Source organism: Numida meleagris, chromosome 4 (genome assembly GCF_002078875.1).
Source record: "Numida meleagris isolate 19003 breed g44 Domestic line chromosome 4, NumMel1.0, whole genome shotgun sequence".
NCBI classification, from domain to species: Eukaryota; Metazoa; Chordata; class Aves; order Galliformes; family Numididae; genus Numida; species Numida meleagris.
The window spans coordinates 85,541,691-85,555,284 of NC_034412.1; the positions used below are offsets into that span (position 1 = coordinate 85,541,691).

A 13,594-nucleotide genomic window follows, 5' to 3' on the forward strand; every position below is an offset into this window, starting at 1 on the left:
TTGCAAAAACAACACGTTTGGTGTTCCTTCTCTGTTCTGCCTAGCTATCACCTCTATTCAATTTTTTGTTTATTTTGTTAATACGAAATAATTTCAAATTCATTAGATCAAATGAGTAACTCTGTCTTCAAATAATAGCAGTTGTACTTTAGACTATATTAATTTAAATCTTTCTGGTACAGTATTATTTCTATTTATTTTTAGAAGGAAAATTTGTTGCCATCCTGAGACTGCCATCTGAGGCAAAACACCTGCTTAGCAGAATGACTTGAATCTGTCTTCACCTTTATTGCCTTTGATTGCTTATGTCTGAAGGAAAATGGAAGAATGATAGCCAGTATACTTTAGCAGGACAGGGATGAGAGTTTGAGCTCTACTTCTCTATATTTAAAAAAACAAAACAAAACAAAACAAAAACCCAACAACTGTAAAAGTATAACATACAACAAGTGAGTTTTACAGACTGGAAAAGATGTTTATCTAATATGTATAATCTGACAAAAATAAACAAGTTAGACCATCTCAGTTATACTTTCTCTTCAAAAAAAATTCTTGCTTGCTCTTCTACAGTGTCTTCTATAAGTTACTGCCCTTGTGCTGAATGACACTGCCCCCACATTGGATCAGAAGTTTCTTGGCTTATGCAGTATCATTCATAGTACCATAAATTGGTTATCTGATTTTTTTTTTTCCACTGAATAAATTGTTTTCCTCAGAACAGAGTGAGCAAGATTCTTTTTGCATTCAAACTTCTCAGATTTGGCATCTTGCTCAGATACCTAAACAGAGAAGTTGCTTGCAGATTTCACCTGTACACTGTTGGGACAGACTATCTGCTTTCATATGGTTTCCTGCAGTAGTAAGTGCTATAAGTTCCCTATGAAGGTAACTATCTCAACCTACTTCTCTTGAAACTACTTTTTAAAGGGAAATTTACTTTAATGCAATATCAAAATGCTGTTAATTTCCTGTACAAAAAAAAAGTCTTGAGAAAACAAAGCTGTTTCACTTGGAATGAAATTCAAATTTACCTTTTCAGAATGATTTCATTTTGTGTCAGTTCAAAGTTATACTACATTTCTGTGATAGGACACTTCTTCAAAGACGTCAGCATCTGATACTGCCATTCCTTTCCATAGACTGAAATCTTATGCCTGATTATCCAACACACTGTCACCTCTAAGTGAACAGTGTGCATTATGCAAGTAGTAAGAGTTTACCTAACTGATGGAAGATGTATTCCAGTCAAAGATCTATCATAGATGATCAGACATGGTCATCATCACAAGGAGTACATCTTAGTACCGATCTGCCATTAAAGAAACCACTGTGGATCTGTTACAAAGTCTGAAATTGAAGTTTTTCATAGAAATCATAGAAATATTTCTTTTAGATAGAGGAAGGTGAAATGCATATTTCCTTTCATAAGATGGACATTATTCTGAATTTCTTTGACTGGAGTTGCAGCAGGGTGCAAGCTGACTATTGTGAACTGCTTCTGATATTTTAGAAAGCAAAAATGACATCAGTTTAAAATGAAAATTTATTTCAATTGGTAACATAAGAAAGTTACTTTTAAAATCAGTGGTCATGACTATTCTGCTCCATTAAAATTAATATTTTCTTTCTGAGAGTAGACTAATATTCAAGTATCAGAATTTCCCAAGAAACAGGAATTACATTTTTCACATGTTCAGCTTGCAAAACATGATCATACTGAAATGTGTCTTTAAATTCAAAGCAAGATTAGCTGAATTATGAATTACATTTTTCTGACATGCAGGTACACTCTAATTGCAAGTAAATTCTGGCTGATTATAAAGAATCATTAGCTTAGTAATTAGTAGCAGTTTATATCGAGACCAAAACACTAATTCTGAAGAATTGAGCCATTGTAATGCAATTTTAATGCAAAGCCCCTAAGCACAATGATAGAAAATGCTGTGCTTCATCATTAATGAGATAAAATCAGCTCTGAAACTGCTTTTCTCTTGTCCTTCAGTTATGTAACTCTTTCTAAATAGTGTGCTCCAAAGTCAATTAATGCGTAGGGAGGGCTCATTCCACCCGTAAGCCTAAGGAATCTATATGGATTTTGGATTCTTTGCTCACCTCAAAGATGCAGCTGTTTTTTCCTGTTCTGTCAACAAAAATTCGTTTTTTATTTAATTCAATACTCAATTTAAACAGTATCTTTCTTCACTAGCGCATTTGTCATCAATAAAGTATGACGGAATGCAGCTCTTTATGACTACCCTAACCATCTCGTGCTCCTTAATCTAATTTTTAAGCACTCTTCATGTTTCTCCTGTCTGTATCCATTCAAGCTGGTGACTCAATCGTGAATACTGATTATATATGACAGTATCTACTTGGTTATTAATCTTGTATGCATCTATGTGGAAGTACTACAGTGTTCTTAACAAGATTTGAAGACTGCTGAGACCTACTGAGGTCCTGTCAGCACAGAATTGTGGCTCGCTCTGAGAAAGGCTGGAGAATCTGAAAAGGACACACACATAAACAAAACTGCAGAACTAGTTTGAAATCCTAAAAGCACTGCTGTCCAGTGAATCTAAAGCAGTCAAACCATACAGGCCAAATCTAGAGAGAAAATCTGATTTAGTTGTTACTCTGTTTTTCTGATTCACGCAGAAGCAGGAAGCATTAAAGCTCTCTGAAACAGAACCACAACATCCAAGACTGAAAAATCAATTTCCTTGGGCTGATGGCTGTATCACATTTCCATGGCTTTGTTTTCTTCTGAGATCAGTTGAGAGTAAATCTTGAAATGCAATTTGTGTTACAAATACTGCTTTACTCTTCATTTCCTAATGTCTTAAGTGTCATGTTTGGGTTTTGGCTACAGAGACCAAATAAATCAGTGGATATCAGCTAGAGAAGGAGAACGGCTAGATGTAGTTCTCGAACTTTATCAAATTCTTAATACTTTTTGTTTGTTTGTTTCTTTTTAATTGAAGAGCTGCTCATTTCTTTTCTGTGATGCAAAGAATGTGTATATCTGTGCTTTGATCAATTTGGATTGGATATTTTCTCCTGTAGATGCAAAGTTATTCCACGTAATGGTTAGAGAGTGTCTTCGGACTAATCATATATACATGCTATACATTTTCCTTAGTTGCAGGAAGAATAGCAGACACCAGCTCTATGTAGAATCAACCTGATATATATATTGGCTCTTAAGCAAGACTTAATTTACACTTGAACAAATGTTGGGTAACACTGGAACATTTTAGGTTAGTAAAACTGCAATTCAAAGAGTAAAAATATTATGTTTTTTATATGATATCATTACCATAATTCAAGCTTTTTATAGTTCAGTATTAAGCTAATGGAAAATGCTCTACACTGGGCTAACTTGTGGTTAAAGTTTTCAACAGAGACTTGAAGACGTGCAGTAGAATTTCAGTGACTCCCACCTCACTACAACCTCCTTTCAGGTAGCAGAGGGAAATATGATCTCTCCCTCTCCTCCTCTTCTCCATACGTATTAATATATATATATATCTAATTACTGAAATTAACAAGAAGCAGTCACTCTAATATCATGAAACAGACACTGTAAACACTGATCTATTTTTTCCCTTAGTTAACCAAATACTTCTGCTTTATTCCATAGTCCTTCTCAGTTTTTAATTTATAGTGACTTTCTCTTTTTGGTGAGAGATGGAGGAGTGAGAATGTAATACTTCTTGTTCTTTCCAAATTGATGAAAATCATTGAAATGGAAATGGAACTTTCTCACTTTGTTTTAAATACAATCTCATTCTGTGAATTTGCCTGTGTGAAATATTAGTTGAAGACAATGTAAATTTATTTTGGTTTCTGAAAAAAGTCCATACTCTAAAAATTCAAGTTCAGAGCTGATATCTAAGATCCTGTAGGTATGGTATGATAGTGGAATTAAAGAAGTGCTTACAAAGTTAGAAAATAGTCCTTTTCTTCTTCAGTAAAGGATGCCAAACTATTTGAAAAAGAGTAATAGTCGTATTACTGTTACTGAAGAAAATGTCCTTCTGCAGCCACACCATTATCTCAGTTGGGTTTTGTGCTAGAAAAATGTCATTAGCTACACCACCAGCCTCCACAAGAGAGTTAGACATGTCATGTTTTAGAGGACGAGAATACTGTATTTGTGATACCTTTGCACAGAGGAAAAGGCAGCGTCTGATCTTGATGATATTTTGAACACTGGAAATGCTAGAGGTCATAGTGAGCTGTAATTCTTCTCAGAATAAGTGGTGAACCCATGGTGTTGAATTTTCACCAAAAGGGAGAAAAAGTACACACATAATGCAAAAAAAAAAAAAAAAAAAAAGTGATGAACAAAATAAGCCAGAAATTCTGACAGTAGGAGATTAAAAACACCTGAAGAGAATGACTGGTCTAGCAATAATGTGGCAGTGGACTTAGCTTGACCATTCACCTGTGAACTTGTGGTGCTAACGGGATTTCTATGTGGCTGATCTGCTGTTGATGGGACTGAGGCAAAAAACAACTTTTCCTCAGCCGAACTTGAGATGGATCTCAATTGCAAACTTTTCTCTTTTATTATCCTTTTCTAATATCCCAAGAGAAGAACTTTCCCAGGTTTTGAAAATATATTTTGCATATGTTTGAATGATCAAGAGATCAAGGTGTCTAAGCTTAGAGAATTAACACTTTAAAGAAAATTACAGTGTCTACAACCGTGACTCATTTCAAATGCAGACTTTTGTATTTACACACTTCCACAGTCTTTAAAATGTTCTTTCTTTTCTCTTGTATAAAACAAATTGCTATCACCATACCTTGATTTCAGATAAAGCTGATGGAACATTGAATTACAAATAGAAAATACTCTTTTTTCTTAATTAAGAATTGAAAATTTAACATCCAACTTTCCAATAGAGCTAAATAGAAAAATTTAGAAAATTTTATCAATCATTGTGGTTATGTTTCTTAATCAATTATTTGACTTACCATTAATGCATGTTAAATCTCATGGCTTATTGCCTCATTTAACCACTTCTTTCTTAGGGAAGTTCAATTTACAGCTAACTCCAATAACAAAGTAAGTTGTCCTAATTGCTCAGAGCAATAAACACTGCTGGAGAACAAAGTACAGATAAGTAGAATAGAGATTATATGGACAATAAAAATAGCTAAAAATAAATTCTTAATTTTAGTTTTACAAAAATGAGTTTCAAAATGAAAATAGAAAAATGAAATAATTCATCAAACTAATACATTTCAAAATCAGCCAGGTTTCAGCACAATTGTACAGTCAAGTCCCAGTGAAAAGTGACTTGAATTAAATTCAGATAATTACAGACTGCATCAACAGTTTTCTGGTTGTGCTTGGGAGCTGGCCTCATCTGGATGCCTGCAAGGTAAAGAATGAAGTCAGACTAAGCTTTCATTAATGGAAGTGTTTGTTAAAATTGGTTAAAGCAAACAGAAAATATCAGAAGGTTTAAAAGCAAGGGAGTGTCAGAGAACACCAGCATTATGGAAGAAAAGGTTGCTGAATTTTACTTATCAAAGTGATGAATGAGATGAACACATTAATTTGAATATTCTTAATGCTGTGTTGAATTCCTCCTGAAACTTATCGATCAGCTTAAATATACCAGTCATGAAGCTCTCAAATCCTTTATTTTGGGGCTTGTGCTTGGGAGGGATGACTTCTGGGAGAAAGGTTTATGTTGATGTGTCTTTGTGTAAGGCATTTTCCTAAACTGACCATCTTGCCTGTCACACAAGTATTGATAAACAGGAACTACAAGGCAGCCTTCCACTGGTAAAAACTATGGGCAGAGAACCAAAACACAGGTCTTTGATAGAGAATCTTGCTTCTTCCAAATGCCTAAGTAACCCTAATTCTTATGTGATTCAGCATAAAATTTGTTTTCCAGCAATAGCAACTTGTTAATCAATGCAAAGTTATGCGTTTTCATTTTAGTATCCAAATCCTTAAACGACTAAATTCACAATTAACATCTTTGTTTGCTCAAAATGAGAGTCTGCTGCTTTCAGATCTTTTAGCTCTGGATTTGATTTGGTCTTTAGTAATTACCAAGAAGATGGTTGCTATAGCTGCACTAATGAAAGGGGCAATCATCTTTCCTTGAAGACAGTGTAAGCAAGCATAAATAAAAAAAAATCACACAGAATCACAGAATTGCAGGAGTTGGAAGGGAGCTCAAGAGGGTGGCATTTTTGGTATAAATGAGATACTGCTGCAATGGTGAAAATAAGATTTTAGCCCCTTTCAGTAGGTAGATATCAACCTGGCAACGCTCTACTCACCATTTAGCTTGAGCTGATATGTTTTTGATAGATATTTAAAGTATTCTTAGTTTTATAGGATTATCTTCATCATAATTTGAGTCATATTTTGTAGCACTTGTTCATGTTGCCATACTTTACAGTGACAGTCTGTTTCCATAGTTATTCTGATTACCGTTATGGCAGTAACAGGCACATAGTTGAAAGTAGTGAAGCCAAGAACACATGAAAATTTTAATTAAAAAAAAATATCCTATTAAGTTTCAGTTAACTTTGTCAACACCATTTCATTGAATTTAGATTTAAGTGCAATTGTTTTATGACAAATGACTAAAAAAAATTATCACACAGTGTTATGTTTGTGTTTCAGTGACTGTATCAATTCTGTTAAGGGTGCTACTGGATTTTTTTAACCACCAGACTTACCAATGAATCAGAGATTTGAAGGTCATGCTGTGTTCAATCTCACACAACACCAACAATAATGACTTTTCTGAGAAATTAAATCTTTCACTCATCTTCACAGTGAACCGCTTCAGTGTTTAGAGCAGACCCCGTTGTCCAGCTTTTGTGAAGTGAGAGTTAATCCATTCTACTGCCACGATAAAATGAAAATTTCTCCAACAGACTTATTCTACATCTATGAAATAGTCTTACAATATTAGTATTATGTAGCAGATGTGTACCAATATTAGTATTAAGGTGGAAAAGTTCATAGGGGCTGATCCTGCTAATGTTACCGCGAGATAAGCTTTCTTCACCATAACAGAATATGGGAAACCTCCCATACACAGTGATTTCTGGAACAATACTATCTTTATATCACTACATATCCTGCTATCAGAAGGGAATTGCTTACCTGAATTATTCAATACCCTTTTAATAGATCTTAATCTTTCTTGAAAATGCTGAGTAGTTTTTGCTGATGGCTGTGTAATGCTAACGTATTATCTTGTTACTGGTTAGACAGAGATATGTTTCTTTTTGGAGACACTGGGCATTGGAATAACACTGGTTGATGAATAAAATTAATGGTGCTTATTTTAATGCAAATCTTTTACTAGCTATTAAATATATTTGATTTTAAGAGAAGAAGGCAAGTATCGCATGGCCAAATTACATTAGTTGGAAGCACTGCAGTTACTTTTGTTGTCTGATTTCTGATTCTGACTTAGCACTTTGCAAACTGTATTCTTTCTCTTCTCTCCTTTATTTTCCAGTCAACTTTGACCATTTTCAAATATTGCGGGCTATTGGGAAAGGGAGTTTTGGAAAGGTAAGAATCAATTTATTTTTAGCAATAAGAATTTAATAGAGAAATTTGTTTGTGTTTTTCTATCCTTGACCAGGGTAAAGGAATGTAAGTTTGGTTGTCTTTTGCTTCTCAAGGACATCTGATCACAATCATAATGACTTTCATTATAAACCATTCTGTTACAATATGTTATCTAAAGATAATTGAGTAAAAATTATTTAATAATTAAGTCTTTTCAATGGGGATTAGCAAAGTTTAGAAATCAGTCCCCAAAACAAGAACATGAAAAAAAAAGTAGAAGTGGTCTACATTTTTAGACTGACTACTTGAGCAATCTTGTTCTGAAATCATAGGACCCATTCATGTAGTTAAAATTATTGTAATATGTTAAAGGCATTTTACGTAGAGTCAGTGTGCTTGGGACTGTATAAAATGACTGTAATTATGATCATTGAGTAAATGTTTGTTCAATTCAATGGGCTTTTCCTGAAATAGAGAAGACTCGTGTTTTATTTACACATAAGTAGATGACCTTTTTTTGCTATGGTAAAGACTATAACAAGGTTTTAAATTTTAATATGGGTAAAAACAAGGCCATGAAGAAAATCATAGTATAAAAATATTAGAAACTATTACTTGAAGGAATAAATTTGGAGGTGAAATACAACTTCAGTTACTGATCAAGCAGCAATGATCTAGATCTTGATTAAATTATTCTTGAGTATATGCCAGCTGAGTGCCGCTTCTGTATTTGTACATTAAACATATACCTAGGATTTTGTTGGCTCTTGGCTTTCCATGTAGAAAAACAACTTCCAGTTTACAGTAGTCTGAAATACTTTGTGCAAAACCACGTGGTCCTTCCTGGCATGGTCCTTATTCACCTCAATAGATTCCAAGAGAAGTCCTCTCTGAGGTCACTGGGAGAATATGTTTTGCTAGTGCAAATTGGTGGCCAAAAAATCCCTTAAAAGTCAGGGCAGCTGGGGATTTGTGATTGCTTATTGTCACATTACACCGCTGGAATATCAAATCAAGCAAAACAGAGGTCCATTAATGGAATGAAGTTAGGTCCAGGATAAGCCATGGAAAGTTTATCTATCATGCTGTCCATTACAAAGATCACCTGCACACCTCCTTCTTTAAAGTTTCTCCATTCACACCTCTGATGTCTCTGCTTTCTCACCCTTCCATGACATGCAGAAAAAAATAACCCAAGCCTACATGCTTTTTGAAGACTTGTTGGTTGATAATCGATCACTCTTCTCCATGGTATTTAGGAAACAATTGTGAATGTTTCTACAATATTTCTAGAAACATCTTATTTTCTAACAGGTTCGTGTGACTGCTTTGGGAATATGTATGTTTGGGAATAGTTTCACAACCCTTAGAGAACGTTACTTATGTGCACGGTCCCCTTTAAACTTAAATCCTTATTTTGTAGTTGTCAGTGCAACAGAACAGATTTTGGCATAACAGGCTTGTTTTTTTCCAAATGAATGCAAGCTTTCAGCCAATCACCTGATTTTTCTTTCCACGGACAGGCTAAGAAAGTAACCCATTTAAAAATGACCTATTATATCGCAGCCAAATGCACAACATGTTAAATCAGTCACCATTTCAAGTGTCTATGAGTCAGTCTTGCCTTTGCCATTCATTTAGAAGCCTCACTGCTGGCAACTTTTCCAATTACTGTCTTTGTGGAAGCACCTGGCAGCAGAAAATGTCAACAAATGATGCAAGGACTCTAATCTGTATTGAATCGCTGTTTACTGTTTGGGGTCTGTTGTGCTCTAGCATCCTGCAACATGTAAAACCATGTTCAGTATTACACTTTTCTCAAACTGCCTTCTGCCTTTATGACTACTTTGTGGCCTTCTTTGCCTTCTGGGAGCAGTAGGATTTTTAAGGCATACTCTACTTTTTTTTTTTTTTATTGCTATTGGTACAATTGTCTTTCAATATTTCTTAAATTACTGTGGTTGCTACAGCAACATTAGGCCTCCACAGGACATTGCTGCAGGAGGTGTCTGCTATTGGCAGAGACTCCACACAGCTCAGCTCTATTTCGTGCACTAAGCTCAAGGTAATTCTCAGCACCTTCCCTCCTCCACTGGGGATGAATGCTTCAGCAGATATGCTCTGTCCCTCCCAGCTGGCTTCAGGAAGCAGCTTCCTGTCTTCTACTTTGGAATTTTCATATCACAGTAGTAACATCTGCTTTTATAGGAATTTTCCTGGTCCATTTGGTATCAAAGGCTTTGTATCTCAAAAGCTTATCTTTTCTGAGGAGTGGCTGCCTGTTTTACGCAACTGCACCAGAACATATTCTTCTCTTAAGCACATTTAAGGCAGTAGAGTCTTCCACTCCCTATAGCACGTCCTGCAGGGAAGGTAAAGATGCATCACAGCAGCTGTGAGGAGTTTAGGATAAAAGAAAAAAAAAATTCCACAGAGCGTTTATTCATATATTAAATATTGTTTTATGTAAATTCAGAAGTGGACAATATAAAATCCACAAAACTCTGCACACTGGTCTAAATAGTCATTTCTTTATGTCATGTCATACCTTAGAAGTATTCTCTCATACTTAATCTGGCTAAACTTATCTGTTTTGTTGTATGTAGAGCCATAATTATCAGCCAAAATATCACAAAAATTATAAACTTGAAGATTGTCCAATAACTACAAAATTGACTAGGGGTGAAATACAAGAATTTATATTCTTCTTTACTGCAACAGTAACCATATAATTGCAGGCTTACTGCCACAAAATAATTTGTATTCAGGTGCAGGTGGTTTCCAGGGATATTACAATACCATTTATCTTCAAGTTCTTTGTTCTTGTGAGTGGGTATATTGAACAATCTGACCTACTTAAATTAAATTCAAATTATGATAAGAATATACAGTCTCTTTCTCCTATTTGTCTAAGATGCTGAGACATAGGACTTAGTTCTGATTAATTTGGTTGCATAAAACAGTCACTTCCTGTGCTGAAGTAATTGGAACTGCAGTGGTGTAAAACAGATGGGAGTCCAGAATCACATCTGCACTGATCAAGGATACTTTACTAAATAACATGCAAAGAATTTCAGAATAAATTTCCTGTTATCCTTAAAGCAACATAACACACAACTGCAGAATATTAGTATTGTTTGGCAGCATAACCACCTACTTATTCAGATTGAGTTAATATGAAAGGATACCAAGCAGATGCTTGGCCTCTTCTCCAGCTGTCATGCTTTGCTCAGGGGAATCTAGGAATGAATCCTTCTATTTCAAGGGAATTCCCTAACAGGGTAAACTTGAACTTATGACATCAATTCTTCAGCCTCTTTGTGTAAATTTTTCCAAGTCTGCTTGTAGGTTGAAACAATGATCATTAATTTTTTAGAGTATGTGTGTAAAAATAGACCTGCAATTTTTCTGCTTTATAGCAGATTTGTCGATTCATTGACTTGATATTAGAGGGAAAGTCCAACTTTATATCTATCCTCACCTTTTGGGAAAAGCTTCCCTGAATCTACCTATAGCTGCTCCTACATAACGGTGTGCGCCTTTGGCAGCAAGCCAGTAGCAAATTCCACACAAATTTCATTCCGTATAACTGTGGTGTCCTTTCCCCAGTTCTGCCTATTGGGAACTCCGTCATCCATAACAGTCTTAGCGTGAAGTAACCAATTAAGCTACAGATGAGACTGGATCTGTACGTGCTCTGTTTTTTCACGTGGGGTAAATTAGACATGGTAGTATAGAAGTGCACTTTCTGAAGTGTAGTTTAGCCCTGCAGTGTTAATCTATGGCTTTTATTCTTTTGGTTCTAAGAGTAAATGGCTCCAAGTCACAGTCTTGGCTAATTGCTTTTAACTTTGTAGATTTGAAAGCAATTCAGTGTTACTTTCTCCTAGATATGAAAAAGATACAGCCCTGTGATAACAGCTAAAACACATAGCCCTTTTAGGAAAAGAATATTTGCACACAACTTCTCTATGTCCAAGCTAATCATGTTGATTCACTTTAGAGGGACTTCAGAAGAGAAGGCACACTAGAGATAGTTCCTTGAATGTATTTAGACCCATAACTTAGGCAGAGATGGACGTTCCTGTTCCCCCCCTCCTGACTCTGAAGCTATATGGGGTTTGAAATATTTCTACAGGGACTGCTGAAGCAGTGATATCAATTTGAGCAGGGCACAGTCTGGGATCCAGCAAATGATATTCACAGGAAAATAGAGGATGTTTTATTAATGTGTTTGTGACAGGCTTCCATGCTGATATCTGTAAATAAGGCAATTCTGCTCAGACTTCCACAGTAATGAATCATCACAGAACTTGTTTGTTGAGGTGGCAGAGCACCTGTTTGTCCCCAGTTTAAATTTTCTCCTTTGGAAAAAAAAATTAACCATAAACAAACAAACCAGCATTTCCCACTAGGACTGCATACATCCAGGAGAGCTGGAGGGTTTTTACTTTCTCTCTTGCAGCTGAGGAGCATTTTTTGCCCATTAACATCGAACTCAGAACAGCACATTAGCAGTGCTCAGAAGAACTGCTGACAGCCATCAGGTAAAAATGCCAGGGAGGATCTCCACTACTATTCAATGCTGTCACAGAAATGTCAGGCATTTTTCAAAGCAACATCGATGTAGTTACAGCTTGGATTTCCTGATATTTAGCAAGAGCAACTTTTGTGTATTAATGGAAAAACCATTGATTTTGAAACCATGTTAAAAGATGCATAGGGATACAAGATTACTAACAAATGCTTGCTATGTTTGTGTTGGCTATACGTTAAGCAAGCTTCTACTAGCAATGTGTGTGCTCTTGTCTTGAATGTTTCTAGCTGTGCTGAATGCCCCTGTCTCTACTGCAAGGTGAGAGAACTGAAAACCTTCTGGAGTCATATCAGTGTTTTAAAACTGATTCTGTTTACATTCCCTATTCAGGTGCTGTATGTGACCTTTGTGTGGCTCATTTGTCAAACCTGTCAATTGTCAGCTGAGTAAAGCCCCATTCTCTCAGCAGTCTTACTGATCAACTATTTAATACAGAGGTTTTTCATGTAATGGAAAAAGAAACTTCTACAAACATCACGGTCTCAGCCAAGTTTCATATGAAAATCATGCTGCAAATTCACATAAAAGAATGAATTTCTGGACTCAGATTTTGAGCCTAAAGCCATAAATATTATATTTTATAATTGATTCACCAAACTGAAGGGTCCACATAATATTAGGCTAAGTTTCAGGAACTGCCACTACAAACTCTGCTTGCACTTTTGAAGAACCTGTGGAAGCCTCAACAACTGCTTTCTATCCCTCCATTTCAGTTCAGCCCCACCTGCTGTCTCTTCTCTAAAAAGGTCAGCGTTATTTCTTCACTGTTCTACAGTTTGGGTTCTTTCTCTATCAGTTTGACCCTTTAGTTATCTTCAGGACATCACAAACATTCTATCTTTACATAACATCACAAGGAACAAAAAGAAACAAAACTTTGATACTTTGCATTGTGCAACATTGATGGACTCAAGATGAAACAATGCCATCCATGTTTTGCTTAATTAGCAGAACATCTGATATTATGAAAGGTAATTAGAAACTGCTTAAGCCCTCCTTGTCATTATGGGTTAAATGTTTCCTATTAACTTCTATCTTTAGAGTAGATTTGAGCTCAAGGACACACTTCATGTAAAAGGAATTGTAGAGAAATAAATGTGGTTCTGTTTCACTCAGACAGTTCCTCTTGGAGCCACTAGAAAAAGGTAGGGGAAATCAAATATACTGATTTTACACTCCTGATGCCTTTTCTCTGAGATTAAAATAAAAGTGACTGTGCAGTACCACTCTCTACAGCCCTCATCCTAGTTCTAATGGTTCATTACCACACCGTGTATCCAGATGACATCTTTTAAAACACCTCAGTCCTTCCAGATCACTTATGAATTTTGCATATGCAAGTTCATTAAATACAACTCAAAATTCCTTTTTTTCTTTTCAATATGCTGCAATTTGATCTTTGAGCACTAATTTTAGTTGCATATATGTAT

General features: G+C 35.5%; 1 protein-coding gene across 1 annotated transcript in view; it reads left to right on the plus strand.

Annotated features, from left to right (window-relative positions):
* Nucleotides 5,684-13,594, plus strand: part of STK32B (serine/threonine kinase 32B) — a 128,304-nt gene continuing 120,393 nt past the window's right edge. The window contains exons 1-2 of the mRNA XM_021395514.1: nucleotides 5,684-5,723; nucleotides 7,512-7,567. Coding sequence (XP_021251189.1) covers nucleotides 5,684-5,723; nucleotides 7,512-7,567 — 96 coding nt within the window. The remainder of the gene's footprint in view (nucleotides 5,724-7,511; nucleotides 7,568-13,594) is intronic.